Raw genomic sequence first — 11,061 nt, forward strand, 5'->3', positions numbered from 1 at the left:
TAGAGGAAGCAACGGTGCAGAGGTTCTCACATCAGATAGGATTAGCGAGGACGGGTTATGACATAATATCGCATCTGCTGTTAGTTTCAGCTACGGAAGCAGAAGTTTCAGTCGTTGCTGGCGTGTGTCAGGAAGTTTTCTGCTTGTTTTCCTTTAAAACCAAAGCAGCTCGATGGCTTCTGGTAATACTGCAACTGTAAATGTTGTGCTTAGCCTCTTAGTTGTGATTGTTTTGGAATATTTTGAGACTACCTGTCAAATGTTAGTTAGCTCCGCCTTAACTATTCAGAAATATTTGTTTGCTAGTTATTAATGCAACATACCATTGCAAACAAAAAACGGGGTTAGAATAATGAAATATTGCCGCGATGCATCGTCTGTGAACAGCAGCGATGGAACAATAGTCTGCATGTAGGCTTCTTATAGACACATTACAAGCTGCTGTCAGTTTCTGGCCTGTGACCCAGTTACGTTCTCTGAGGCTCCCCTGGTACCATGTTTGGTTTTGTCCTAGAATAGACTGATGGCGTCGATAGAAATGGAAACCGGTGTGGCCGGGATTTACACTCTGACGTTAGTGAATTAATGACACTGATACTTCCCAGCCGCATTCTTGTTTTTTTTTTCTTCAACTGTTTTGTAAAAAAGAAATTGCAAAGTTCTAGTGATGTTTTCAGCAAGACGTTTACGTAATAACAAAGGAAGAAGGTTCTTGGAGTTTTAATAACTCTCGTTGAGTGTCTTTGGAGAACAGCATTCTGGGAACTAAAAGGAAAACTTTACACTGAAAACATGTTTTTAGAACAAAGAAATTCCAGCTGGGTTCTGTCTTCTGAGGCCTGGATAACATCTAGGAAACATTTTTTGAATGTTGGTTTGAGAACGTTCTTCTGTTGTTATTATGTAACATAATCTGACGACATCCTCCTCTGAATGTTCAATTTTAACCTCACAGGAACATTTATTTAAACGTAGAGGTAATGTTCTCTGCTTGCTAGGAATGTGTTTTCCTGTCACGTCATGTATTAACTAAGGTGGAACATTTTGAGGATGTTTTTGTTGAGCATGTTCTTTGATAAAACGTTCCCCCAATGGTACCTAACAACACAATAGTAACGTCCTCGAATCATTTAAAAGCTGTTTTAAGAACCTTTTTAGAGCGTCTTTAAAGAATTTTATCCTGCCTTGAAGAACAGCATGCTGTGAACTAAAAGAAAACTTTACTCTGAAAACATTACCAGAACTTTACAACAACAACAAAAATAAATTCTAGCTGGGTTCTGTCCTTCTGGTGTCTGATAACATCTGGGAAACATGTTTTAAAAGTTGCTTTGAGAACATTCTTTTGCTTTCCTGACAACACCCTCCTCTGAATATTAAAACGTTCTGTCTCAGTTCACTTTTAAGGGACATTTTATTGCCTTTAAAATGTTCTTTGACAATTAGATTAAAATGTTTTCTTTAAAACATGATTAGAACTTGTATGTAACGTTAGCCAATGTTGTGATAATGTTCCCGGCTTGCTTTGAAAGTAATATATTCTGCTGTGATGCATCACTTTCAAAAGGTTATTTTAAATCATTGCCATGAGCAATAAAGAAGACAAAAAAAAACATATGAGCTGCACAGAAGTTTGCACAAAAAACCTTTATGCAACATTATTTTTCTAATATATTCAGTTTAAAAAAAACCCTGAAAACACAGTTTGGCGTATAAAATCCACACACTGTCCCTTTAACTGGCTGGCGGCAGCCTTCAGTCAAACTGTCACAACAGACTGAATCCCGTATGGTAACCAAACAAGCAGCCTCCTCATGGCTTTACTGCCGCTGACACACTCGTGCTGCAGCGTCACCTGTGTGGCTCTGCTGTCGACTGTGTGGTTTGAGTCTGTTTGCTGAGTGAAAAAAAACCCACTAGTGTGTCTCCCTCAGCGGCGATGTCACACAGCGTAATAAAGCGGTGGAGGATCAGTGCTGCTCTCCTGCAGCGGCCGACGTATCTGACAGTCCAGCTGCAAACCGTCACAGCAGCACTACTGTTGTTGCATCAGTCGAGCCTCTGAGGCGGCGGATTTCTCGCCGTTATCCGCCGAATGTGTGGCTGTTTGGGAGGAGGGTGGTCGGCGTTTGGATTCCTCCTCTTCCTCCCCCCAGCCACGCTCAGCATTGACTTCCAGCCTTCAGTGACTCAACCGCAGTGACCTGTTTTGAAGCATTTTGTCAAGGAGACAAACAGGAGAGAGCAGGAGGATTACAGTCGGAGCCGCCCGGCTTCAGATAGATGGGTCACAATAAAAAAAAAGCACATTTATAACGAGCTCTTTCAAAGCATCAAGTGATTGGTTTGTAGGATTGTGACCTGCAGCAGATTCACTGCAGGGTTCTCCTGATCTAAGCATGTGCAGCCAGTCATAGAAGAGGAAGTCACTAATGGGGTCATCTGGGGTCCCTGATTCATGCAAAGTGCAGCATCTAGTTTGTCTAATGTAGGTCAGTTAAGGTCATGTAAAATCAGCAGTTAGTGGTTTGGGTGAGAGTTGGAGATCTGTTCTGGTGAACATGTGCAGAAAACACTGATATCCAGAGATAGCAGTAGGTAGCGGAGGAATGAAGTGTTGTTCTGAGGTACTGCTGCTTCTAGTGTTTATGCTAAGCTAAGCTAAGCTAAGGGGTGGCTGCGGCTTCGGTGGCAGAGCAGGTTGTCCTCGAATCGCAAGGTTGGTGGTTTGATCCCCGCCCCTCCACAGTCGAAGTGTCCTTGGGCAAGACACTGAACCTGAAGTTGCTCCCAATGGCAGCTCTGTCGCCATTGGTGTCTGAATGTGATCTACTCTCAGGTGTGCATCGCTTTGGATAAAAGCATCTGCTAAATGAAACCATAAATTGTCATCACCTCATGTCTCCATGTACGTAAAGTGGAGAAATGAGGATTGTGTTGATTTTCTTGTGCGACTCACAGAAAGAACATCTTGATTATAAACCTTGTGACGTCCGTTGGGTTACTGGCACTTCGTTCAAGATAGTTTCAAAGCAAGTTGTGCATAAAGATATAAATGTTTAAACTTCTGTCAGTGTGGACATGCAACATAGTGTTAGATTGGTTAGATTCTCCACCATTCAACCGTTGAGTTGATTTTGCATGAACCATGAGCACCAAAGTAGAAAAGGTGTCCAAGAGGATCCACCAATCAACAGAATCAAAGAGTTTTTCGTACAATTAGTTCTAAATATTGTCATACAAAATCATTTTTTGACTGTCTTTTAACTTGGTTTGCCAAAAAATCCAAAGCGTCTTCTGACATGAAAACTATTTCCCCTTCTTCCTGTTTGCTATCGTTGGATGCGCTTGTTTACGTTTGTTTTCTGCCTACAAAATAAGAGCCTTTTCATTTAGTTTTCACCCCCTGGACATTATAGCAACACAGCAAGCGCTCCCAGTTTGGATCAGCTTTGTCACATATGTATTATAAGCATGATAGGCGACCAATAAGTCAGTGATTCAATCATTTTTCTGTTCCAATATTGGCATGAATGGACAGTTTTTTTTGTATTTGAGCTCGGTGTTTCAATATGTGCAGAGTTCTTCTTTCTGTGCAGCTGAACACATGCGGCGTAATTGCAGGAAAAAGCACATCTGAATGATGGTAAAAGGTTTTATGTTGATGAAAATGCCTCAGTATGTTTTCCAGTGTCACAGAAGTGACAAGTGTAGTGAAGCAAAAGCAATTTGCAGAGAGGTCTGAGATTTCATGCAGGTGTTGTTCACAAGATGCAGAAGGTCTCTGGTGCAGCGACACCTGTCTCAGTTATTGTTATTCAGATCTGACTTATTGTAGATGAGGACGAGGGAATAACTTTTTGGAGTCACATGTCAGCTGATGTCGTTTAGGATGTGTTGCTGAACAACCACATTTCAGAAACCACACACATTTTAACCCTACAGTTCTGGAGTTATAAGCTTTTCCAAGTAGGTGAAACTTCCATAGTAATAAGGGTTATTCACGGTAAGAGGAAGACTTCTGGTTGATTTCTCTGATTTCAGTGATGCATGCAGTACATCATCCTGTTTACACAAGTTTCACATTCGCTGCTTTTATTTTGACAGCTGGCAACCGTCTCAGTTTTTTGCTTATGTTGCGAACAGCTTCGTATTAGAGGTTAATATCCTCCGTCTGTGGCCTTGAGCTGCAGTTCACCTATCAATGTCACGCCGCTGCTTTTGATTGACAGGTAATTATATGGCGGTCACGTCCGGGCACGGGGAGATGAATTTGTGTTGGGCAAGGACTCTGCAGCACAGATTGTTCCAGATCTTCGACGTAAAGGGGATTTTCTCCAAATCACATTATTGCTATTGGTTAATAATACCAAGGACGAGCTACAGGCTTGTATTCTGCGACCTTCTGTGGCTGCAGGGGCCGTGCTTGACCTTGCGTGATGGCCAGATCGGTGTCTTGTTTTGTTTCGACGGTGCCTCTCTTGGTAGTGCAGCAATGAGTAAATGAGGAAATATGACATTCAGTCCCGGGCTGGGCTCTGTCAACGCGTCCTCTGTGATGTATAACCTCCGACGTCGTGTCCACATTTGTTTCCACGTCCCCGGTGTGGCGGCTGTTGAATAGGAGATATACTGTACTGTCGGCAACTGTAAGCTCCCGGTGGCTTAATATCTGTAGATACACATCAGACACCCAGTATTTACAGGCAGCACTAATAATCCTGAGTGTGGATGCAGCATTTTCTCCCGTCGTCTCATACAACGGAGCCACAGTAAAACCACGAGCAGGGCTGGAAATCACACAGTAGCTCACAATACGATACAGCAGCTCCGCAATAAATCACAATATCGGTGTAAATGAAGAAGGAAAAAGCAGGAATTACGTGTTTATTTGTTGGATTGTGGTATCCAGTGTGTGTGTATTATCATTTTCTTTCAGTTTAAATAATATCCCAACAGTTCTGATGTGCTTTCCTCTGCTGTCTGTCATTTTTCATTGGAGGTTAAATAACTCCACCTTGAGCTCATTAATTTAATAAGCAGCGCCACGAGTAGCTGTGAAGTAGGTTGGGCAAATTGGAAATCTGTTTTGTGCAGGTTTTAATAAAAATATAGATATTTGACGTCAAGTTATCGATAAGGAAGTGATTTGATGTATTGCTGTGTCAATATTTTGTTCCATGAGGCCTGAAACTGATGGAAAAATACCTCAGAACTTGCACAGTTTTACTCATTAGCCGGGTTTGAACGAGCTGATCCTCCACGTGTGATACTGGGAGGCGTTTGTCAGTGATACAGGGAGTTGTTTGAAGGTATTTGAACTCACAGAGGATTATCATGCAAGTTAGACAGTTTCGCAAAATCAAAGTCTGACTTACAGCAATCAGCCACAACATTAAAACCTCATGTTACCTGTTTCACCCTCATGCTGCCAAAATACCCCTGAACCGTTGGGGCATCTGGGGGTGTCTGTGGATCCTTTGGGTCCTGTGGAATGTAAGGCTTGTTCTAGTGCATCATGTTGACTGGATTTGAGGAGTTTTTGAACCTTGAGCTCTTGGTCGTGTTCCTCGAGCGGTTGCTGAGCAGATGTTGTGCTGTTGGGGAGAATACCGGGACCGAGGTTTCTCAGCAGAACATTGTAGGAATGTTCAGCTGTCAGTGGTTTTAATGTTAATCGGTGTATTTTGAGCCCAAGCGTTTAGCCACCCGACCCCCGAGGCTAACTTACAGCTAAGACCTACGTTTCCATGGTGACGCTCTACCAAGGCTTAGAATTTGTGGTTTGTGGAGCAGTGACCATTGAAGAGTTTTTAAGACTAGTGAGTAACATTTTCTTTTTACCAACTCAGTTTACTCCTCTATTTGGTATCATTGAATTATTTGCTGAATTTTCACCGTAAAACGTTTTTGTAACTCGTAACTGTCTGCAAGGAGACATAAGGCTGAAATTTCAGCTTTGAAAACAGTCAATTTACCCACAATTCATAGTAAACTAATCCAACTTAAGATGGTCAAAACTTAAACAGCTTTGAGCAACAGATATTTTCGATGCTAAACTTAGTGTTTCCGACTTCTGATAGAAACCAAAGACACCACACTGATAAAGCCCTCGATTTAGCTTTTATGTAGCATTATTCATATTAAACCGACAATGAAAAATAAGAACAAAAAACCCAATTCAGTTAGGTTTGTTCTTCTTCTTCTGCTGTACTTTAACGTGGTTGGAATCGACAAAGTTTGCCTCATTGGTGATGGCACAAACATTCAAGCAGTTATCTTTATTAAAGTGAATTAGGGATGAATCACCCACACGCATGAATCACACGTCAATAATCGCTGGATTTCACACCTGATCCACGATGATGAAGCTACAAACAACTACAAATGCGTGACAGAAACAGCATATTGTCAGTGTTTCACGGCTCATGTTGAGCTCTCCCACGGCTGCAGTTGTACTTTGCGCCCTCGTACAACTGCAGCCCAACTCGCTCACAGCATTTTGGCATCATTTAGCACTTTTATTGTTGTGCTTTTGTTCCCTCTCACCTGCTGTGGTGCGCACCAAAGCAGTTCTCAGCAGTAAATATTGGACTTTAACTCACCAGGTAGCGAGAGACACAACTCCAGATGAATGCTAATGTCGCTCCGTGCCTGCTGGATGTGTAAATATGCAACTGTTTGCTGACATGTTAGCCTCCCCCAAGTGGCCGAAAGATATTTTAATGCAGCTGTAAGCACTGCGTGTGCATGTCTCCCATTACAGTGAGCAAAATATATCTGGTTCATTATCCCTCTGCATTCAGTTAATGAAATATGCTGATGAGAGCAGCGTCGTGTGCACGGGTTATTGAACACTGCTTGTTTCCCGTTCAGTTAAATAGTGTGCTGTGTTGAAATCCATGCCAGTGTGCAGGGGAGGGCAGATATTTTTACTTGCTTTCAATCATCTGCGTCGATTTATTGCCAGAAACACAAAACATTTCGCTGTTTCTTATCCCCTCAGGCATCACCACCGTCCTGACCATGACGACACTCAGCATCAGCGCCCGACACTCCCTCCCCAAGGTCTCCTACGCCACCGCGATGGACTGGTTCATCGCCGTCTGCTTCGCCTTTGTCTTCTCTGCCCTCATTGAGTTCGCCGCTGTCAACTACTTCACCAATGCACAGATTGAGCGGGCCAAAAAGAAGCCGGCCAAATGTCCGCCGGTGCCCCAAACCACGCCTGTCAAGGTCAAGGACGCGGAGGAAGTGCTGCAGGTGATTTCTGTTTCCCTTTAAAGTGGCTCAATAATCTGATCGCACTTTACTTCAAGGAGCACTTTCGCAGCATGTCCCTCATTATGTGCTAACTGTACTTGGCCTTTAGCCTGGACTTCTGAACGGCCAGAAGTGGGGCCGCCTCAGGATTGTCAGCTGTGCGATCTGAGACAGAGATAAGAAATCTGATTTAGGATATTTATAGACTCTAGAGTCTGCTTGTTTTGGGCATTTTCAGAGCTGTTTTTTTATCGAACACAAGTCACTTGACATAAACCTAAACGTCGCTTTTCAGGCTTTAATAAATTAAGATCAGCCACAATATTTTAGCTTTGCCCCTGTTAAAGTTCCATCAAGATAACTGTAATAATTTGACAAATAAAAACAACTGCTGGGTAAACGCATTAAATGAAGTAGAGAATAAAATTAGACACCTAAAAATCTCCCACATCTGCCACTCCCCAGATCAGTCTGGACAAATGCAGCTGTTGCTCAGGTATAATTTTAGAAGCTAACTGGTTGACTCTGGTTTAGAGACGACAGGGGGAAAGAAGAAAAAAAAAAGAAGTGAGAAAAAGGAGAATCTAAAAACAGCCTCACAGCTCAGATGTTTGTGGCTAATCACGGAGTGTTTCTTCAATTTGCCCTTATTTTGAAATTCCGCCTGAATAAATTGACATAATCTCTTATTTCTGTGTCACAAAGTTGAAACCAATTACATTGACACCGTGGAAGCTGACATATGGATTGAATCAGAATTCATGAATATGCCATGAAGCTATTTTAGAGCTCTTAGTCAGAAACGATGAGTGCGTCGCGAATCACTGCTCATGTAACAGCCGCACAAACGTTTACGGCGACGCACAAACGCCGCTTTACAGTTGGGATGAAGCTCCTCAGACTGCATGTTTAAATTAAAGTCACGGGTCTACTGTTAACTGATCACTGAAGCCGACGCCACCCAGCAATGCATATGTCAGGTTTTTTTTTTACACTAACTGCTTTAAGTTGCCCCCTCCAGTCCAAATCCCAGTGTGGCGTAATCATGCCTGAATGCAGTGTAGTGACAACGGGACTTCAGTGGATTAGTAGGTTGCCACGGCAACGCAGCCCGAGTACATCTGTATAGGTTTCAGAGAGGCTCTGGCACTGGGGGGGAAAAAAATTAATACTCTCTTTCCTCGAGAGCAAGGCCCCGCTAACCAGAGGGCTTGGCACGCGGGTCAGCCCTCAGCCTTTTACCTCCTCCGTGATGAAAAACAAGCCTCGCCATCCGTCCGTCCGTCCGTCCATCCGTCCATCCGTCCATCCATCCATCCATCCATCCATCCATCCATCCAAACACACCTCCTCTGCTGCACATGGGACACAATAACACTGGATCCTTTCAATTTTTCGGCATGGGGGGGGGAATGGCGGTGGATTATTTCTGCAAATGCCTCAGTACCAGCATCACACTCTCGCTGCTTGAAAACATCAACTCTCAAAGGATAAGCTCCTTTGACGCTACACTGCATTACCGCCCCGATGCAGTGCTACCTACTTTCTGTCTTAAGCTTGTGTGAAATGAGTGAAATCCTTGGTAAGTGACATCTGTATTGCACATGCTCGTCTGCTCCCAGATGAAGGCCATCTGTGTCAGGCGGACTGTAATCAGATCAATATGACGAGGTTTTATGTTGCCCGCCGCGCTTTTTCAGAAAGGAAGTATAAGTGAGCTTTACCCTGCCGGCGAACGCCTTCCAACAAAAAGCACAGAGGAGAAACGACAACGTTACTCACAATAAAAATCCTTTAAATTCTCATGTTGTTTTCTCTCAAATGTGGGTCCAAACTTGAGCTTGTCCTGTTTCTAATGCCCTCAAACCTGAACTTCTACTTAATAAATCTAATATTGTCATTAAGAAAGCATGGTATGTGTCAGGCTTGATTTTTTTAGGCAAATGTTTAATGATACTTGATGGAAAAGTCTCCAAAACTCCATTCTGAGGACGATGTCACACAAAATTTCTCCAGTGAACATTTATTTTTGGAGTATGTTGCCAATATTTAATTTGAAATCTAATAGAAAAGGGAGGAAACACTTCGAAAATGTAGTGAAAGAATCGTATTTTAACCCAAACCAGGGCACTTTTCTTGACCCTAACCAAGTAGCCTTGTGTCTGAGTAATTTCGTTATAAGTGTGTTTTACTTTCTTTTAATGTACTTATTCAATGACAGTAAAGTAAACCTACAGTATCCATCCATCCATCCGTCCGTCCGTCCGTCCGTCCGTCCGTCCGTCCGTCCGTCCGTCCGTCCGTCCGTCCGTCCATCCATCCATCCATCCATCCATCCATCCATCCATCCATCCATCCATCCATCCAACCCAACCCTGATCACTTGCTTTCAAATCTAACCACATAGTTTTTTAAACCCAACCATAAAGTGAGTGAAAACCAAAAGTACACGATGACAGAAAACACAAGTAAATTCGGAGACTGATCTGCTTCATCTGGGTCAAAGTCCAGTTGCTGGTTAATACCACTGACCAACCTTCCTTCCTCCTTTTTCAGATTTTGGCTTTTTTCTTTCAAACTGGGCGCCTTTCCTTTGACGCAACACTTTACAGATTATGTTAACTTCAAAGCAAAATTACGCTCCATTAAAAACATATTTGAGAATACAGTTTGTCCTGATTCATTAGAATGACTGCTTTCATGGTCGTACTGCACTTAGACATGCCAAACAGGGTCACACTCTTAACTTTTTGTTCACACATTGGAAAACACAAGAAAGTTTGACTAAATGCTCGTCAACTTCCACGATAGTGAAGCTAAAATGTTTTGTTCTTCTCTCTCACAGCAGAACCCCGACACCAACGGTAACCTGAGGAAGCGGATGAACTACATTTCTCAGCAAGAGCCGAGCAGCCAGCTGCGGGCCCAGTCCACCACCAACATTTCAGGAATAGGAAGAGGAAGGCCGCTGCGACCTTTAGCCAGCGGGGCTAATGGCAGCTCCTCCACCCTGTCGCGCTCCAGTCCCAAGTCTGAGAGTTTGCTCAGCGTGGCCTCCTCCTCCGCCCAGCTGGTGAAGAGCGCGCCTCAGGCTGCAGCTTCCACGCCAGACGTCATGGTCGGGACGCCGTGCAAGCAGAACACCAACTCCTCGTCCCTGCAGCATCTGCTGGGGCCCAAGCTGGAGCGCATCCAGATGATGGGGAACAAACTGGAGCCAAAGCAGACGCCGTGCTCTCAGCCCACCACGGCTGGGATGGGCGGAACCAGTAAAATTGACAAGTATGCACGGATCCTGTTCCCAGTGTCCTTTGGTGCATTTAACATGGTCTACTGGGTGGTTTACTTATCGAAGGACACGATGGTGGCCAAAGGTGGCTAGACTTTGTTCTGGCATCAGGAGTGACGATTCGTTTCTTTCGACACAACGGGAAGCAAATAAGGATTAACGGGAGTTTGCAGAAACTGTTGCCAAACAGATAAACAAAATGTGCTCGTCAAGCACTTCCACATCCCGGAGAACGCTCTCAGAATACATTTATTTTTTTCTTCCTAAGGTCCTGGAACAGCAAGCATGGGAACAAATCAACCAAATTAGAAATACCTGACTCAGCGTAGGAAAGAGCACCTGCACACTGGAATATGCGACTGTCCTCTTTATATCACATCGTGCTTCATCTGACTGTAAAGGTCTTCATCGGCTTCAACTGCCTCATGATCCCTTTCGGCCTGCAGTCGAGATAAAGCATGGGAGTTTTTCATTTTCCTATTTTTGTACCCTGCACCTGGTAAGATGTT

At 43.6% G+C, this 11,061-nt stretch overlaps 1 protein-coding gene across 1 annotated transcript in view; it reads left to right on the plus strand.

Annotated features, from left to right (window-relative positions):
- gabra4 (gamma-aminobutyric acid type A receptor subunit alpha4) overlaps positions 1 to 10,660 on the plus strand; it is a 24,170-nt gene extending 13,510 nt beyond the window's left edge. Inside the window, exons 8-9 of the mRNA XM_008290267.1 lie at positions 7,007 to 7,263; positions 10,109 to 10,660. Coding sequence (XP_008288489.1) covers positions 7,007 to 7,263; positions 10,109 to 10,645 — 794 coding nt within the window. The 3' untranslated portion in view covers positions 10,646 to 10,660. The remainder of the gene's footprint in view (positions 1 to 7,006; positions 7,264 to 10,108) is intronic.
- The last annotated feature ends 401 nt before the right edge of the window (positions 10,661 to 11,061 follow it).

This window comes from Stegastes partitus, unplaced genomic scaffold (assembly GCF_000690725.1).
Source record: "Stegastes partitus isolate 25-593 unplaced genomic scaffold, Stegastes_partitus-1.0.2 Scaffold663, whole genome shotgun sequence".
Classification (NCBI taxonomy): Eukaryota; Metazoa; Chordata; class Actinopteri; family Pomacentridae; genus Stegastes; species Stegastes partitus.